This window comes from Ursus arctos, unplaced genomic scaffold (assembly GCF_023065955.2).
Source record: "Ursus arctos isolate Adak ecotype North America unplaced genomic scaffold, UrsArc2.0 scaffold_19, whole genome shotgun sequence".
NCBI lineage: Eukaryota > Metazoa > Chordata > Mammalia > Carnivora > Ursidae > Ursus > Ursus arctos.
This window is the reverse complement of record NW_026622863.1, coordinates 57,281,303-57,298,888: the sequence shown is the minus strand read 5'-3', so window position 1 is coordinate 57,298,888 and position 17,586 is coordinate 57,281,303. Positions and strand designations below refer to the sequence as shown.

The following is a 17,586-nucleotide window of genomic DNA, read 5'->3' as shown; positions in this document are numbered from 1 at the left end:
GGGGGTCTGTAATTTCCCTAACCTGTCGCTGGGGGCCCCACACGACACACATTTGCTGACTGCGTACTGTCCGCGCGTGTGGCAACCGCCCAAACACAAAGACGGACATCAGGGAACTGCTAACGTCTATCCAGTTCTCACTGGTGACCAGAACCCTATGAAGGGACACTTTCATTAAACCCTTTACTGATAGGTAAACTGAGGCTCAGAGAGCCGGAGTCATGTGCTCTGGAATATACGGCTTGTAATCCAAAGAGCCTCGATTTGAACCCCACTCTGTCTCCAGAGTGAAGGCTTTGAGTCATAATGTTTTGCTACCTCTCTGTTCAAGCAGGGTTGCTGCTGCTTCTGACGTTGGCGATCATGGCAAGAGTAACAAACGCGCACCGTCCTCCCTCTTTTCAGCGTTTCTCCTGGCTCTGGTGCTCGGCCCTTCGCACACTTCCCTTGGGCCTACCTGGGTAGGCAACAACTGATTTCCCATTTTCTAGATGAAGAAGCTGAAGCTAGAGCAGGAAAGTCCCTTGCCCAGAGATGGCTCAAGCCACACTGGGATTTGAGTTGGGGTCCCCTTGTGCTTTTCTCTGCTTCAACTGCCACCCTTGGGAGGATCTGGGGAGACCAAATCGAGGAGACGCTCAAGGGCATGGAAGGGAACAGGCGAGGGGGTCACAAGCGGTCTGGGTTCTTGGCTAGCCCTCCAGTGACCAGCTGGGTGGTCATGGAATCAATCGTCCGTTCACTGAACGAAGATTTATTTAGTGCTGGTCACGAGTCAAGCACCAGGCTAGACACTGGGTTGAGGGCCATTGGACACAACCAATGTGGTTCTTGTCCTCGTGGCGCTTCCCCGCCGGCACCCACTGGAGGCGTAACTCTGTAAGTGACCGTACAACTGAAAATGATGGTCAGTGCTCCAGGAGAAAGGGACAGGGTGTCCGAAGAAAGGCCAGATGGGGGTGTATAAATCGGACAGCAAAGAGGTGCCAGGACAGTGTCCCAGAGGACATGACATCTAGACTGAGACTGGAAGGATCCTAGGAGTTGAAGAGGCAAAGAGAGGGAGGAAAGGCTGTCCTGGCAGAAAAACAGCGCGTGCAAAGAGCCTAGTGTGGAAAAGGGCTTGGGCCATGTGAGGAATGGGGAGAAGGAGGTCCCTGGCACCCTGTGGGGGAAGGGAAGAATGCCATGAGTTGAGGTTGGTGGGTGGGTGGGGAGGGGAGGGGCGAGCAGGCCAGGCTCAGGCACCGGGCTTTGGCCTGAGAGCAGAAGGAGCCTGCTGCCTCAACGGGGTGCGGTGAACCTCGGTGGCATCGTGGATGGAGGCACGCTTTGAAGCGATTAAATGTCTTAATGAAAGGGAAGGATACAAAGACCGAGCAATGTACAAAAGTATTGGGCTTGAATTTCAGAAAGAAACTTGGAAGATACTGCACACGGAAGGTCCCTCCCCTCGGACCTTAGCTTCCCTTTCTTCTTTCAAACTCTTGTCTCAGAGCACAGACCTGACCCTCCACATGTGGGTGCCTGTGTGTTCACCCACACATAGGCACGCACACACACTTCCCAGGCACCCTGCCTCGGGAGGCACTGCCACTGGCCCCCACAGTTTGCTCCTGCCTCTGGCCATTCATTCATTCACTCATTCAGCAGATGGGCACTGAGGCTTCCTGGGTCCTGGGTCATTACACTGGGCCCCAGCAACCCAGAGATCAATGACACGTGACCTTGCCTTCAGGAACTCAGGCTACGGGAAGAGATAGAACAAAACAGATGCCGATCCACGACCCACCTGATGCTCCGATCCCTGCACATCCTTCAAGGCCCCACACAACCTCTGTCTCCTATGGGAAGAACCCCCAGCTTTCCCGGGCAGCCGGGGTCTCTCTCCTCTCTAAGCTCCTGTCGTGGGGACCCCCTGAGGATCACAATCGTTGGCGCTTGCTATGTGCTCAGCATTATCCTGGCTGCTTTAAGGGAACTGACTTTTTAAAACCTCACCAGGGTCCCATTGTACAGATGGAGAAACTGAGGCCCAGAGAAAAGTCCCTTGTGTGAGGGCGCCCAGCCAGGAGCGGTCGAACCGGGATTTGAACCCTGGCAGCCCGGCCCTCCAGCGCGACACTACTCAGCTCCTCCGCAGCCTAGAGTCGGCAAAGAATTGCTCCCCCGCCTCGCATTAACTGCCACGTCTGCTTGCTTCCCGTTTCCAAGCTTCATTCTATCCAAGAACACACGTCAACAGCCCTGCGAAGTCTGCACGTGAGGGCTACTGGCACCATTTTCCAGAAGAAGACAGAAAAACCAAAGAGAGGAAAACTCCAGGAACAGCAGCCGCCGCAGCTCAGGGAGCCCTTGGCATGGCCCTGGCTTCCAACACCTGTCTCATCAGATCCCTGGGAAGCGGGCCCCACCCTGTTTCTCAGAGGAAGACACCTGGCAGGGGCAGGAGGTGAAGTCAAAGTGGCTTGGCCTCACGCTCCACACCAGGGGGCAGGAAAGACCGTGGGCTCAGACGGAGGACCGGGGGAAGTCACTTGACCTGTGGGACTGTTCCTTCAACTGTCTGATGGGCTCCTGACACCCTCCTGAAAGGCTGATCCTGCGGGGGTACCACTCCCACGGGGCCCAGCATGGTGTCGGGCCCCCCCAAATGCTCATTTCCCTTCTTTGGCCTCAACACCTCCTCCCAATGGGCGTTTCATGCTCCTCCGGGGCCAAAGGGCATCCAGGGGCTCTCTGGGGTCCCCAGAGTCCACTGGAAAGTCTGGGCCCCAGAGCACTGTTTGTCCTTGACTGCCTCGTCCTAGAGCGGTGCGCTCCCCTGCCCGACCCTCGCCCCCCAGCCTGGCCCGGCCCTGCCCTGTTACCTTTGATCTTCTCCCCCTTGCTTAGGGAGATCTCCCCCTCCGCTTGGGCCTGGTAGGACTTCACGGCCATGAAGGAGCGTCCGGGTACCGCTGAGTAGAGCTTCCTGCGCCTCCCGCGGCTGCCCAGGGAGCCCCCAGGGCCCCCCGAGCCCCCCGTGCCCCCTGCCGGCCCTTCCCTGGGCGTCCCGCTGGAGCTGCATACACAGAGGGTGTGAGAGGCAGGGGAGAGTGGAGGGAAGGGGCACCTCTGGGAGAACAGGGGTCCGTGGGGTGGGGGGGGATGGAGCATCAGAGGGGGGGAGGGGGTTTGAGTGGGTTTCCCAGCTCTGGTGTCCTTGGGGGAAGAGGGCATTTGGGGGCTCCCTCTGCCTGCCCACTGCTGCCCCCCCCCGGCCCCCTCCTCTGCCTCTTGGCTTCCGGCTCTGCCCCTCCCACGGCCCTGCATGCTGTGCCTGATTCAGCTTCCTGAAGCGGAGCTCTGACTGTGTCATCTCTTAGCTCCCTCACGAGCCTTCAGCGACTCCCAGCTTCCTCCTGAGGCAGGTCCAACTCCTCTGTCTGCCATGCCCAGCCCGGCGTGATTTTTCACTCTCCCGTGTCCTCAGGACATACTGGCCAGCCACAGTCCCCCTTCTCACCCTCCTCTAGCCAGCCTGGCCTCTTTACCCCCAGAATGCCCCCTGCTCGTCCTCCCCCCTACGCTGAGTGGCTCCTCCGCTCCCGCACCCCTCCTCTGGCCTCATCTCCAAGCTCAGACACCCTTCCCCAAGTCCCTCGCCCGTTCCCACCCCATTTGGCTTTTTCTCACCTTGCCCTGTCTGTCTGTCTGTCTGGCTTCAGGGGCTGGAACCAACATTTCTTTTGGGCACCCCACCCCTGGCCCCTGGCATTGAGCAGGTGCTCAGCTAAACTGGCACATTTGGGGATGGGTGCAAGACTGGGGCTTACAATGCCCTCCCTTCCTCAGAGGGCAGGAGAGAGATCTGGAGGCCTGAGGGTGGGACCAGGGTCTGGGGTGGATGGGGCGCCAGCCTGGGTGGGGGGACTTGTGGCTCCGAGGATAGGATCTGGTTGGGTTGGGGTCTGTGGGACCAGGGCTGAGCTTTTCCCTACCTGGGCCGTCCACGGGGCTGCCTCTTGGCCTCTTCGGGGTGCCTCCCACGGGATGGGGAGCGGGCCCGGGCGCCCCGGGGGCTGCTGGCACTTCGGAGGGTCCCACTGCTGAGCTTGGTGCTGGGAGCCGAGGGCTGCGACTGGCCCTGGGGCCCTGAGGTAGGGCCGGGGGCCCCAGAGGACGAGGTCCCCGGGGCGGCAAACACCATCCAGTCAGGCAGGGCCATGCTGGTATCACTGTTGGCCCGAAGCAGTGCCGGGGGCACCGTCAGCCCTGCGCCTGGGGGTCCCCGTCGCCGGGCTGCATACTTGGGGGACTCCTGGAAGGGCACTGAGAGGGCACAGTGGCAGGGGGCAGCAGGGGCGGGGGAGACAGGCAGGTGGAGGGGGCATGCAGGCAAGGGAGGACGGGGGAGAGGCATGAGGGGAGAAAGATAGACATGAGAGAGAGTGGGGGCCTAGAATCGTACCCCCTACTACTACTCAGTCCACTGACTTCCCAGTCCCACCATGCATCTCCAAGTACCCTAGGGTCTCCCCTTAGCCCCACCTCCCACTTGCTCACCCACATCCTGTTCTCGATGGTTTCGGATCAGCTCCCCCAATTCAAAATTCCCAGCGATCACTGCCACCTGGAAGGAGGGGGCACAGGGAGGTGGGGTGGCCCAGGCAGCAGAGGGAGAGGGTGGGAAGCACGGTGAGGTCCCTGGCCCGCTGCTCCCCGCCCCTGCCCCCCAAACCTTCACCCCAGCAACTGCTCCCCTCCCTCCTCTCCCAGACCACCAGCTTCTCCGCCAGCACCCCTATCTGTCCCACCTTCCTCACCCCCTGCCTTCTTTGTGCCCCCCACCAGCCCTCAGAGCCCCAGACCTGGAATGGGGTCTGTCCGTTGTTATTCTTCACATCCTTGTTGGCCCCTCGATAGAGGAGGATCCGAGCGCAGGTCTCCTGTGGGTGATGGCGACGATGGCCGGTGGCAGAGGGCGAAACAAAGGACAACCGTGAAGGTCATGAGCAGACAGAGGCACTGGGCTAAGAACTTCGGAAACAACCTGCTCTAAACCTGCCTCGCCCAGGACAGCAGCCACTTACCACATGGGGCTCAAGAGCCCTTTACATGGGTCCGGTCCAAACTGAGGAGAGCCGTACATGTAAAATACACACCAGATTTCAACAACTTAGCTGGAGAAAAAATTAAATATTTCTAATAACTGTTATATCGCTTGCATGTTGACATGATAATATTTTTGGAAACCATGGGTTCATAAGATACGCTACAAAAATTAACATCACCTGTTTATTCTTTTTTTTAATGCGGCTCCTGGGACACTTAAAATGACCCGTGTGACCCGTGTTGTAGTCTATTGGGTGGCGCTAATCAGAAGCAGGGTTTCTTGACCTCAGCGCAGCTGACATTTGGGGCCACATAAATCTTTGCAGGGGCGGCTGTCCCGTCTTAGCAGCATCCCTGGGCTCTACCACTAGATGGCAGTAGCACTCCCCTGCCCAGCTGTGAAAACCAAGACCCGCTGCACACAGCGCTCCATGTCCCTGGGGGCCGGGCTGTGGCAATTGAGAGCCACCAACCTAAGCGGCAAGGAGGGCTTCCTATGTTGCACGTCAGGTGCTCAGCGCTTTAGAGGCAGAAGCTCACTGTATTGCCCAACAATTCCATGAGATGGAAATTACTATCCCCATTCTACAGACGAGGAAGCTAAGGCATCACAAGGAGCCCCAGGTCGTGCCGCTGGTGACTATCAACAGTTGGATTTGAACCAGGGACTGTCTGATGCCAGAGTCTTTGCCCTTATCATGCACTCCGCTAGACCCAGAAGGAACTGGGCCAGAGGGGGCCAGGGTTGGGCAGTGGGAGGTGAACGCTGTCCGCGTCCAGATCGATGCCTTCCTAATGCCAACCACGTCACTCCCTCTCGCTGTTTGGATCAAACCCCGGGCTCTTGCCACGGCCTAGAGGCTCTACCTGCACCTGACCTGCCTGCCCTGCTCCCCCCCAGCCTCACCAACTTCATCTTCTGCCACCTTTCTTCACTCCCCGTACTCCAGCCACACTGGAGCCTCCTTCTTCCTCTGACAGGCATGCTCCTGCCCCAGGGCCTTTGCACCTGCTGCTCTGTCTGCTTGGAATTATCTGCCCCTAGATTTCCACATGGCTCACTCACTCACTTCATTTAAGTTTTTGCTCAAATGCCTCCTCTTCGGAGAGGGCTTCTCTGGCTACCTCTAGCTCCCTATCCTGTCCCCTGTTTTAATTTATATGATGCCCATTATATGCCAGGCATTCTTCTAGGCCAGCATTAACTCATTTTCTTCATGACACGGTCTCCCTCAAATGACATTTCTCTTTGACTTGTCTCTTTAGCAGCTCTCCCCCACTACATTGAGTTTTATACAGGGCCATGATTTTGTCTGTGGCAGGACCCACACCTGGAGTAGTGCCTGGCCCACAGGAACTGGCTGTTTCATAAACAGTTGCTGAAGGCTTCCACCCTTTACCTTGGCCTGGCCAAACCCAGCCTGGCCCCCAGCTCAACCCCGAGGCAATTCAACCAGCATTTACAAAGCACCTTCTTGGTCTCTCCCTCTCCGTGTGACAAGCACACCAAGGATGCTTGTATGGGACCATCCTACAGGACAGGCTCAGAGAGGGCAAATCTGGGCCCAGAGTCACACAGCCAATGAGTGGAGCAGCTAGGACTCAAATGTGGCCTCTGAAGCCTAGGGCTCATCTATGTCTCGTGGGCGCACAACTCCACTTGCCCAAGCCGGTCACTGGACAGCAAAGCTCAGTTAGTTTTCTGGGTGTGTTCGTGAGTTGTGAGTGTGTGTGTGTCTAAGTGTGTACATGCTGACCCCAATTAGACAGTTAACTGCCACGTGTGTGTTTTCGCATGTCTGCCCGCCTCCACCGCCACCTCGCCTAGCCCAGCGCCAGAGCACTCCGCCAGCCCAACCAGCAATTCACCCGATGCCTCGAGAACCTCGATTTACTGCTGTCCTAGCACTGATCTCATAGCATGGCAATTCCTCGTCTACACACCTGCCTTGGGCCAGAGGTGAACTCCCCGCCAGTTCCCCAGGACAGGCACCATGCGGAGTCTGACTCATCTCACATCCGGGCACACGGTGGATGCCCACGAAGCATGCACAGGGATGCATGAGGATGAAGGACGTGGAGCCGAGTCACTCAAAATTCATTTGTTCAAGTCATTCATTCATTCACTCACTCAGTCATTCAGTCTTTCGCAGAGCAAACACTTGTTGAATATTCTGAGGGGTGCTCGTAGTCTTGGGGCAAACGCAAGGTAGCTGATTCCTAATTCATCCGTCCACCCCCTCGTTCAGCAAAGACGCACCGAGACCTACTACGTCCTACGGCCTTGGGACACAGTGATTGATCAGACTGAGCCCGCACCCTTGAGGAGCTCACAGCCCATAAACATGGACCTGACCTTCACCAGCAGGGGAGAGACGGGCATGTCAGGAGGCCAGGGGAGGAGAGAGCGAGGACATCTGTCAGACCCAGCTCTGGCCCTTGGGAAGCTTAAGGTCTGAGAGGGAAGACAAGGGAGGGAGAAGTACAAAACGAACTCTATCTGTCAAGCATCTACTTGCGAAGCACCATGTCAAGAGCAAGTAAAACATCCAGCCCCTGATCCTTCACGCCGAAGGTGTTACTGACCCATTGCACGGATGAGAAAGGAGAAGCTCAAGAGGGGAAATGACTCGCTTATCTGACTAAGAGTAATAGCTCCCACACTAATCTTTATACTAAGTTTTCCCTGTTGAATTAACGATACACTTTCCACGTCCTAACAATGCTGCCTTCTGGGGATGAGGGCTTAACATACGTGGTCTTTTGTCCCCTACAATCAGCTGACATTATCCCCTTTGCAGGGAGAGGACAGAGCCTGGGAGAGGGCACAGGGTTTGCCTGGGGGGGGGGGTGGTCTGCCCACAGGCCATGCGCAGAGGCCGTGGAGCTGGGGAATCTGGGCACGAGGCCTGTGTCAGGGAGCAGGAGAGACAGAAACACCGGGGAGGGGAAGTGACAGCACCGCGTTGGTTGGGTTTGACAAACACTGAGTTCTCCCGCAGCAGAGCAGACTGCTTGTTGCCACAAGGCAGCACGTGGCTACCTGCCACGTCCCCGGCACTGCAAGTTCTGATGAGGCAGAAGGGGCTGGGGCTGTCTTGGAAGACTTCCTGGAGGAGGGGGAGAAGAGGTTGGCAGACCAGCACCAGCGTGCCAAGCCCTGCTCTGCGGAGTTCCTGAGGCACCCCTCCAAGGGCAGGAAGCCCTGGAAAACAGGGAAGGAGACTGAGGGGCTGACTTGCGTGGGATCGCCTAGGGCTGGGGTCAGCAGGCTGAAAGCCACAACCGGCTGCCACCGCCCCAACAGGGGCCGGCTCGTGAGGCCCCCTGCCAGCTCTTTACTGCTCACCTCCACTCACAGCTCCCAAGGTGGGGGCTGTCCACCCAGCCTCGAATTGCTACAACTTGCAATATACTCTTGTTCCCTTCCAGGCTGTGGTTTGGCCTTTCCTCTGTCCCCTGAAGCGCCCCCCAGACGCACCGCACACAGCAGGTGCTCCAAGGGCAGCTGAATGGAGACACACAGGAAAGGGGACCCGGGAAGCAACTTTCCCTTCTGGGAACGATCCTGATGTGCTCTCTCCCCTCTGGTTTGTTGCCCAGGCTGTGCCCACTCCCTGGAACACCCTTTCTCCCCCTCCTACTCAGCGACTCCCGCTCGTCTTAGCACGGGTAGCACATTTTCCAGAGAGCCCCCTTCACCCCAGCCCTAAGGCCAAGCCCAGATTCAGGCTCTCAGGGGGACCTGGATTCCCTGGGACCTCCCTCCGACTGCCCTGGACTGTAACGGGAAGGCGTGCCTGACGGAGGGGCTGTCTGTCTGGCTCACTACCTGGTCCTCAGCACAGGGAAGGTGCTCAGTAAATACCTGTTGAATGAATGAAGGCGTGAACGAACGAATGAATGAAACAGTGACGGAACAGAGGGCACAGGGAGGCTGGGGGGCTGGGGGCAGGAGGAGGGCCCGGGCCGCCCGGCCAGAGCAGACCTTATTGTAGAGGGCGCAGATGTGCAAGGCCGTGTTCCCCGAGGCGTTCTGGGCTCCGGGCTCAGCCCCGTAGAAGAGCAGGTGTTCCAGGTGCTGAGAGTGACCCCGCTGGCAGGCCTGGGGGGGGGGCAGGGAACCCAGGAGACCGCATCAGACTCTCCCAACCATCGCATATCCTACAGCCTGAGTCCAGGAAAGCCTGCATCTCCCTCTCCCTCTCCTTCCAGCCCCCATTCCTGCCCAGGGGCCCAGACTGTCGACTTCCCGGGTCATTCCAAGACCCAGGTGCCTGGCCTGGCCCCTTAAGTCTCAAGAGACCTCCCCCCCCCCCTCCCGCCATCTCAGGGATCAAGATGTCCAGTCCCCAGTCCGTGCCCCCTTAAGGTCCTGGTGTTGACTCCTCCCATCTTTTTCTCTTTGGAGACTATGCTACTCCCACCTTCACACTCTATGAGGACCCCAGCATCTGGATCCCCAGCTCTTTGCACCAGGGTCTCTGATCCTTGCTCTGATCAAGGCCCAGGCTCCCCTCTCCGCACACCCCTCCCCAACCCCTCCTGGCCACGTCTGGAGCACCTGGTGAATCTCCTGCCAGCCGTTCTCATCAGCGACGCCCAGCTGGGCTCTGTTGTACAGCAGCAGCTCGCAGCAGCGGGGGTCGCCCCCCACCATAGCCGTGTGGAACAGAGGGGTCAGGCCTCGGCGGTCCTTGTAGTTGGGGGAGCCCCCGAGGTCCAGGAGTGCCTGAGGAGGGAGACAAGACAGAAGACAGTCCCACTAGTACTGGCTCAACCTGAGGGGCCAGCGGGGCAGGGAGACTTGGGTGACCCACACTGGCCAAGGCTGCTTTGGGTTCTGCCACAATGCCCTTGTGCGACCTTGAGCCTGGCCCTTCCCCCCATGGCTGACGTTGGATGAGCCCTTGAAGGAGCCTGGCGTGTCAGCGCCGCATCCTAGCAGCAGGACTGTGTGGGGACCACATAAGAGAACAGAGTCTGGATGCGGGAGGACCCCCGGCCAAGCAGGAGCTGTGGTTGGGACCAGGACCCCAAGGATGGGACGCAGAGGGAGACCTGGGGAAAGGGCAAGCTCGGACCAAGGTGAGTCGGACCAGCCTCACTGAGGCCAGGGGCTGGAGGGCGGGGGCGTCCCTCTCCAGGAACAGCTCCGGCCACAGAGGCCGGGGGAGCTCAGCTCAGATCATTAGAGGAGTGACGGCAGCAACCGCATGAGGACAGCCTGTAGCAGCGCGGGCCACCAGAACGTTTGCAGTGACAAAAAAACCCCGCAACCTCACCATTCAACACGGCAGCCACATGTGGGCTCCTGAGCGCCCGAGGAACAGAAACGTTCATCTTAGTTCACTTTAATTAATCTAAATCTGAACAGCCCCATGTGACTAATGGCTACTGCACTGGCCAGAGTAGGTCTGGAGGCCTGGGGTGGGGGTGAGAGCAGGATCCGTCCGGGGGAAGGGAGCAGACTGGGGGTACATCTAGAGGGTTTGTCAATCCCAAGGGCCTAAGCAGATCTTTGTGGCTGGCGTCTGACTGCATTTAGGGTCTTCAGGGCAGCTGGAGAAGGGAAGAGAGGCCCCATTAAGCTGGAGCATCTGTGAGCTGGGGTGTTTATCAACAGCCCCATATCTCTGGGGGCAGCCTATCCTGACCTGTGGCTGAAGAGGGATTGAGTGCCATTGCGGCGGGGGGAGAGGAAGAGGATTTTAAAATAAGACCACGTAAGCGACTCCAGGTGTGTGTTTTGCAGGGATAGGGGTTCATCTACGTGGGAAAGTGCATTTTAGTTACGGAGCAGGGGGGGGGCTGCATCTGCTGGTGAGAGAAGGGGAATGAGCCCCAGGCTGGAAGGGTAGGAAATGTGGGGGCCAGAGCTTGGGGGAGGCAGGGGGAGGCGCTGCGTTTGCAGGGTGTGTGTGAGCAGAGGAGGGTCTGTATCTGGGGGCATGGCAGCTTGCTCCCTGTGCACTTTAAGGAACAGAGGAGGGAGGGTCTACGCTTCAGGGAGACAGAGGCAGGGTTGGTGGTGAGCTGGGTCCAAGGGAACCAGAATGTCTGGGTAGCAGGAGAGTACAGGTATTAGGATCTCCCTGGGCCCTTCCAGGACAAAGCTCCGTGTGACAATCCCCTGTAGGGTGGGTGCGCCTGGGGGTCAGCCGAGGGTCTCAGATTCCCTTGGAGGAGTGACCATGGGGGCTGTGTGTCTGTCAGGCTATGGAAAGGGGCTTTGTGTTTGGGACACGAAGAGAGACTATTTTTAACAAATCTAAAGAACTGAGGCTTGAGAGAGAACAAACGGGAAAGGGAGAGGAGTCCAAGGGAAGAGCAGAAGTGGCATCCCCACGGGGACGTGGGAGGGGACATCCAGGAGGCGAGATGAGAGGCAAAGGGGAGACCAGGGAGATGAAGGGGGGGAGGAGGGTGGGTCCGGGGCAACTGGCTGCAGTTCGGCCTGCTGTCAGGGGACCACTGCACTCTGGGGGAGGGTCCCGGGGGGTCTGGCACCTCACCGTGAGAGCGAGGCAGTGACGGGCACACGCAGCTTTGTGTAGCGCTGTCATGCCATCCCGGGCCCGGAAGTCGATGTGGGCCCCTCCCAGGCACAGGGTTCGAATCACCTCTACGGAGCCTTCAGTCTGGGCAGCCAGAGTCAGGGGGGTCTCTAAGGGGCAGGAAAGGCCAGTCACATGCAGCCCTTACGCCTCATTCTTGGCTCCCCCCATCTCTTCCAAAGCCCCCGCTTCCCTCCCTACCTCCTGAATCCGAGTCATGATAATTGGGGTCCAGCCCCTTGTCCAGCAGCCTCGCCACCTTGTCGGACGTCCCGAGCTGCACGTACTCCAGGAACTTCTTCAACCCCGTCTGAGCCATGGACAAGAGAGAGAAGACAGGCCAGTCAGGGAGCAAGGGAGAAAAGCTGGGGTCCCGAGTAGCGCTGTCCGGTGGAAACACACAGCGAGCCACGTGTGGCACTGAAAAGTCTCTAGTAGCCACCTTTAAGGAACAAGGAAGGGGCACTGTTGATTGTGCCGAAATTCATCTCAATGACCTATCTTTTTAACCTAATATATGCGCAGTATTACCGTATCAACAGGTAATCCACAGGAAATTTATTAATGAGATAGTTTACTCTTTTGGGGTACTGGGTCTTCAAAATCCGGTGTGCATTTCACACTCACAGCGAGGCTCAGTTTGGACCTGCCACACCGGAAATGCTTGGGAGCCGTATGTGGCCGGTGGTCCCGGAGCGCATGGCGCAAGTCTGGAGGGATGGAATATTTGGGGGAGGACAGAGACGAATGCATGGTGGGGTCAGGCTGGGGGATGAGGAGGGGCCAGGGGCTTTTTTCCCAAGTGTCAAGAATTGTTCTCTTCACCTCTGGCTAAAGGAGCCCCCTGGCTTCCTCCCAGGTGTTAGGGAACCAGGGTAGACACAGGGGACATATGGTCGGAGGCCTGGAGGTTAACGTGGATCGATGTGGCTGGGGCTGGGAGACATCCCTGGATCTGGGAAAGGTGTAGGCTATGGGTTTGGGGGAACTACGGGGTCTCTATGAAACAGCCCTGAGGCAGAGGCACACTGTGTCAGAGTCCAGGCCAAGTCGGGGGAGGCAGGGGCCCTGCGTGGATATGGGGGACCCAGAGATGAGATGGGGGAGTCCAAGGAAGAAGAAAGTGGGAGCCAAGGGGAAATGGTGTGGGCCGGGCAGAGCAATGAGGGGCACAGAGGGGAGTGAAGAAGGGCTTATAATGGAGAGAACGGGGTGGCATTTGGGGCTGTCCCAAAGGCAACGCAGCATCTCAAGTTGGTGGGGGTCCCTGGCAGAGGAACAGAAGGGGCTGGGGAATGTGGAGGGCTGCGGGGAAGAGGTGGGAGAGGAAGTGGGAAAGTGGCGGTGGGGGGTTCCGGGTCTCTGTGGGGGGATGCTGGGGGGTAAGCGCCAGCAGGGTTCTCTCACCTTCGTGTGCAATTTGGCCAGCTGCTTCTCATCCAGGTTGGTCTGTTTGTAAACCCGGGTCTTGTATCGGAACTGTGGTCAGGGGCGTATGAGGGGAGAGACATAGAGACTTGGAATCAGGGGCCTGGGGAGGAGGCTGGACTCCTTTTGAGCCGGGGGAGGGGGGGTCATCTCAGGGTCAAAGTGGAAACAGCCCTAGAGCCTTGGCTGGGTAGGCAGAGGAGTGCAGGGCTCCTCCCTGACGTGGAGGAGTAGGAGTCTGGACCTTGCACAGAATGTTCTAGAACACCTACTGTAATTGTGAATCCTTTCCCACTTTGAAAGGTGAAGAGAAGCTTAGGGCAGGGAAGTGACTTGCCCAAGGCTGCTCTGTTGGTCAGAGGCAGCACACGCAGGCCTCTCTGACGCTAATGCTGAGGAGATCTGGAAGAGCCCACTGGGTTTTCTCTTGCAAGGGCGTGACTGGGAGAAAAACAGGGCAGCCCTTCTCTCCTCTGTGACCAAGCCGGGCAGGCTGCGGGCCTCACCTCCAGGTAGGGCACCCCCTTCTCAAAAGACTGGGGGTACTCCCGAAGCAGCCGTTCCTCCTCCAGAAAGTTGGCATCGCGGCCTGAGGTGGCCGGCTGGAACAGACCGTAGTTGAGCACATCCTGCAGGCTCTCGCTCAGGGCGCAGAGCACCTGCTGCTTGGCTGTCCAGATGGTGGCATCGGGGTTGAAGCGCAGACATTTCTGGTTGGGGAGGTGACAGGGAGGAGCCTGAGGTGGTTTGGCAAGGGGGTGGGGGTGATTCTGGGGACAGGAGGGAGACCTGGGGGAAGCATATGGGGGTCTGGAAATGGGGCCCAAGGGGGAGGACGCCCAGCAGCAGAAGCCGCCTCCTGTGGGCTCGGGGCCCTGTCCCCCGCTGGCCAGCGGGCGCTCATCACTCACTGTCTGGTGCAGGTCCGGGATGCCAATCCGGAAGACCATCATGCTGAAGTGGGCGTCGTCCGGGACAGACATGGAGCGGCCCTGGAGGCCTCGGGTGGAGGCCAGACTACCAGGTGCTCCGCTGCCCTGGCCCCGGGTCCCCCGGGGGCCTCTGCTGGGCCCGTCTGGGGAGCTGTCGGACTCTGAGCCCCCTTCGGGACACTCGCTGGCACTGTGGCGTTCCTCGTCCTCGCTTGACGCGGGGCTGTGGGTCATCGTGGGGCCACGGGGCGACAGGGGACAGCAGCATCACAGGCGGCTGCCGGGGGGCCGAGGACAGCTGTCAGATGGGGAGCCCGGGACTCTTTGGAGGCCGCAGGCACGCACGTGGACAAGCGTTCTAGGGGCCGCCACCCCCCCCACATGCCCCAAGTAGGCAGGAAGGAGGCTGGACACACCCCCAGACACTCCTGCCGCCGCTGCTCACACACGCCCATCCCTGTCATGCTTCCAGAGCGTCTCCTTCCCTGCCCTTGGCCCTGCTCACAGCCCTCCACCCCTCCTGCGCCCCACTTTGCCGCTGACCCAGCATGGCAGTGTCCCAGAAACCGCAGAATCACCGCGGGAGCTACTGGCCCACTTTGGCAGGCCACGGAAAATGCAGCTAAAATTAGCTGAGGACAGACAGGTGGATGACCCACCGGCATCCTGCCCTCCTGGCCCCAGCCTGGCCCCTCACCCGAGGCCCTCCCGTCCTCCTCCTGGATAGCTGGTGGGGGGAGGCGGGGACGTAGTAATGGGGAGACAGAGGTGCCGTGAGCCTGGGACGGCAGAAGTGGGAGGCCGCGTGGTGCCCGGGAGTGGTGCCCAGGAGCGGGTGGAACCGGTGACTTCACTGAAGTGTGGCTGACAACGTGTGCAGGACTGCTGGGAATCAGTGTCCCAGGGGAGCAGGGACACTCAGATGCCGCTGTCGTGGGGCAGACTATCATGCATGGGGAGTCCCCAAGGGAACCACAAGCCTGCAGCCTCTGAAGGCTGTTGAGGGCATCCTGAGAGGGGTGTGGGTGGGTGGGGACACTGTCCTGGGAGGGCCGCCTGGTGACAGTAGTGCAGTGGCCTGGGTCAGTGTGGGGTGACTGTGGAAAACCTGTGGGCGCATCTGAGGACTGGCACTACAAGACAGGGGGATTGGCATTGCCTGGTCCTGTGGATCCACTCTAAGAGAGACTGGGGGGCTGGGAGGGTGGCTAAGAGGTGGGGTGATGGTCTGGGGGACTGGGGTAGGAGGTCATCTCCAGATCCCCACTATTCTCTCCTGAGGTGGCCTTATAAGCCTGGGACCCAAATGGGGTCCGCCTCCCTCTTCTTCTCCCAGTCTCCCACCCCAGCACCGGAAACCAGAATGTCTGGTCTGGTCCCTCCCCCCCCACACCAGGCCCAGCTCCTGCACCGTTGCCATGGAGATGGGAAGCAGTGGAGGGTACTGCTGACTTTGGGGGAGTGGGGATGGGCTGGGGGGGTTGGGGGAGGGAAGACAAAATGAGTGTGCGGGGAGGACAGTTCCAAGAGCTGTGGGTGAGCGAGCAGCTTAACCACGAGCTGGCCAACCCCCCCCCCCCACCATGCGTGGCTAGGCTGCGAAGCCCCCTCCCCCCCTCCAGGTACCAGGCAGAACTGCCCCACCTTGCCCTTGCGGAGCACACCCCCCCCACCACCCCCCGGGCCTCCTACCCTCTGGACTTCACATCCCACCTCCGGACCCGGAGCCCGCTGCCACTCCCCCTCGGCTGACCCTGGCTGACCCCAGCCTCAACCGGGCAATAATGGGGTGGCCTGGGGGATGAAAGCAAAGCTGGCCTGGGCTCCCCAGCGCGTGCGGTTGCCCCCAACCCCCCAGACCAGCTCCGGCCCCTCCCCCTCAGGCCCGAGGGAGGGAGCGGGCACACTCCGCCGGGGCGGCATGAATCAAACGCTCCGCGGCTAAGAATAGCTGGCACGCAGCTGGTACTGAGACGGGCTGAGGAATCGGCGGGGGGGGGGGGTGGAGAAGGGGAGAGAGGGGGTGCCCTGGGAGGCTGCGGGGGGACAGGGGGGTGGCTGGTGTGGCCGAGAGCGGGGCCCGGGAGAATGAATGGAGGCGGAGAGAGGCGGGGAAAGGCGGGGAGAGGAGCCGGGGCTGGGGCCGAGAAACTGGTGGGGGAGAGCCCCGGGCCGGGGAGAGGGGGCGGGGGCACCCGGGAGCAGGACTCGGAGGCGGGAGCCGAGGGGGCGCGCCGGCCGGTGGAGAAGGGAGATGAGACGGGTGGGGATGAGGGGAGCTGGTGAAGGGGGTGGGAGGGGATTGGAGAAGCCTAGAAGGAGAAGCAGGAGCTAGAGGGGTCGAAGGGGGCGGAGGAGGCTAAGGCCCAGACCCCCGACGGAGGGGCAGGGAGCCAGGGTGACCTGGGGGAGGGGCCTCGCGCGGTGGGTCTGCAGAAGGGGTCTACGGGCCCTGGTAGGCCGGGGTGGGCGAGGCGGGGGAGTGGCCGGGCAGGGCCAGGAGGTGGGTACAGCGACCGAGCCCTTGGCCTGGGAGCGCGGGGAAGCGGGTTCGGGCTGGGGGGCCTTACTGGCAGGGGATGGGGGCCGCATCCTCCCCTCAAGTCTGCTATCTGGGACGGGGCACGGGGGACCGGGGCGTAACCCAATTTGGCGTCGCCCGGGGCAACGCTCCCCTCCTCACCCCCACCCCCCACCGCACACCCGGGCCCGGAGCCCGGCGCGCGGCCAAGGACGTCCGGGGCGCCCCCGCCCCCTCCCGCGGCCCGGGCCCCGCAGCTCCCCCAAATCCCCGGGTTTTCGGCCCCCTTACCTGCCTGGCGGGGCTGCTGAGTCCCGGTCGGCTGCGCCCGCGGCCCCTCCCCCCTCCCCCCCACCCCCCCACCCCCCCGGAGACGGGGGACCCTCAGGCCATGCCCCACCGCCCCGGAGGGCGAGCGGGCCGGGGAGGGGGCGGGCGGGGGCCGGGGGGGAGGGCGGGGGGGCCGAGGACCTCACCCCCCCCGCGGGCCGGGCCTGGCCATCCGCAGAGCGCCCCCCCTTCTGCCGCGGCCGCCGCGCCCCTCCGGGCTAGCCCGCCCCCGGCTCGGTCCGGCCGGCTCCGGGCGCGGCGTCTCCGCCTGCTCTTCCTCCTCCTCTTCCTCAGGCCGCCGCCGCCGCCGCCGCCCGCTCCGCGCCTCCTCTGCCTCCCTTCTCGCTCTCTCGCTCTCACTGTCTCTCCCTCACCCTGTCTCTCTCTCTCTCCCTCCCTCCCCTCCCTCCGCCCTCTCCCCTCCCTCCGGAGCCGGCGGAGGAGACATCGCCCCTCCCCGCGCCCCCAAACCTCGCCCATCCCCCCCGCCGGCTCCGCCCCCTCCCCCTGCCCTCCCCCACCACTCCTCATCGCCACCAGATAACCCAACCGGGCACTACCCCTGCTTGCCCCCCTACCCGGACCATGGGGCTCCGCCCCCCTAAGGGCTACACACACACACACACACACACACACACACACACACACATCCCAGGACCGCCACTTCCCACAGCGCTTACCAGCCCGTCTACACACAGTAGGGCACAATAAATATTTGTCA

The 17,586-nt window shown here is 60.8% G+C and overlaps 1 protein-coding gene across 2 annotated transcripts in view; it reads right to left on the bottom strand.

Annotated features, from left to right (window-relative positions):
• SHANK1 (SH3 and multiple ankyrin repeat domains 1) overlaps positions 1 to 16,892 on the bottom strand; it is a 43,825-nt gene extending 26,933 nt beyond the window's left edge. Inside the window, exons 1-12 of one of the 2 annotated variants that reach the window (XM_057314610.1) lie at positions 16,827 to 16,892; positions 13,994 to 14,291; positions 13,589 to 13,792; positions 13,062 to 13,133; positions 11,856 to 11,964; positions 11,613 to 11,764; positions 9,662 to 9,829; positions 9,086 to 9,202; positions 4,854 to 4,931; positions 4,549 to 4,615; positions 3,984 to 4,314; positions 2,871 to 3,064 (exon numbers count right to left, since the gene is read on the bottom strand). In XM_057314610.1, coding sequence (XP_057170593.1) covers positions 2,871 to 3,064; positions 3,984 to 4,314; positions 4,549 to 4,615; positions 4,854 to 4,931; positions 9,086 to 9,202; positions 9,662 to 9,829; positions 11,613 to 11,764; positions 11,856 to 11,964; positions 13,062 to 13,133; positions 13,589 to 13,792; positions 13,994 to 14,248 — 1,747 coding nt within the window. In that variant the 5' untranslated portion in view covers positions 14,249 to 14,291; positions 16,827 to 16,892. Of the gene's footprint in view, positions 1 to 2,870; positions 3,065 to 3,983; positions 4,315 to 4,548; positions 4,616 to 4,853; positions 4,932 to 9,085; positions 9,203 to 9,661; positions 9,830 to 11,612; positions 11,765 to 11,855; positions 11,965 to 13,061; positions 13,134 to 13,588; positions 13,793 to 13,993; positions 14,411 to 16,826 lie in introns of those variants that run through there. The other variant, XM_057314609.1, reaches the window with a different exon arrangement.
• Positions 16,893 to 17,586: the final 694 nt, after the last annotated feature.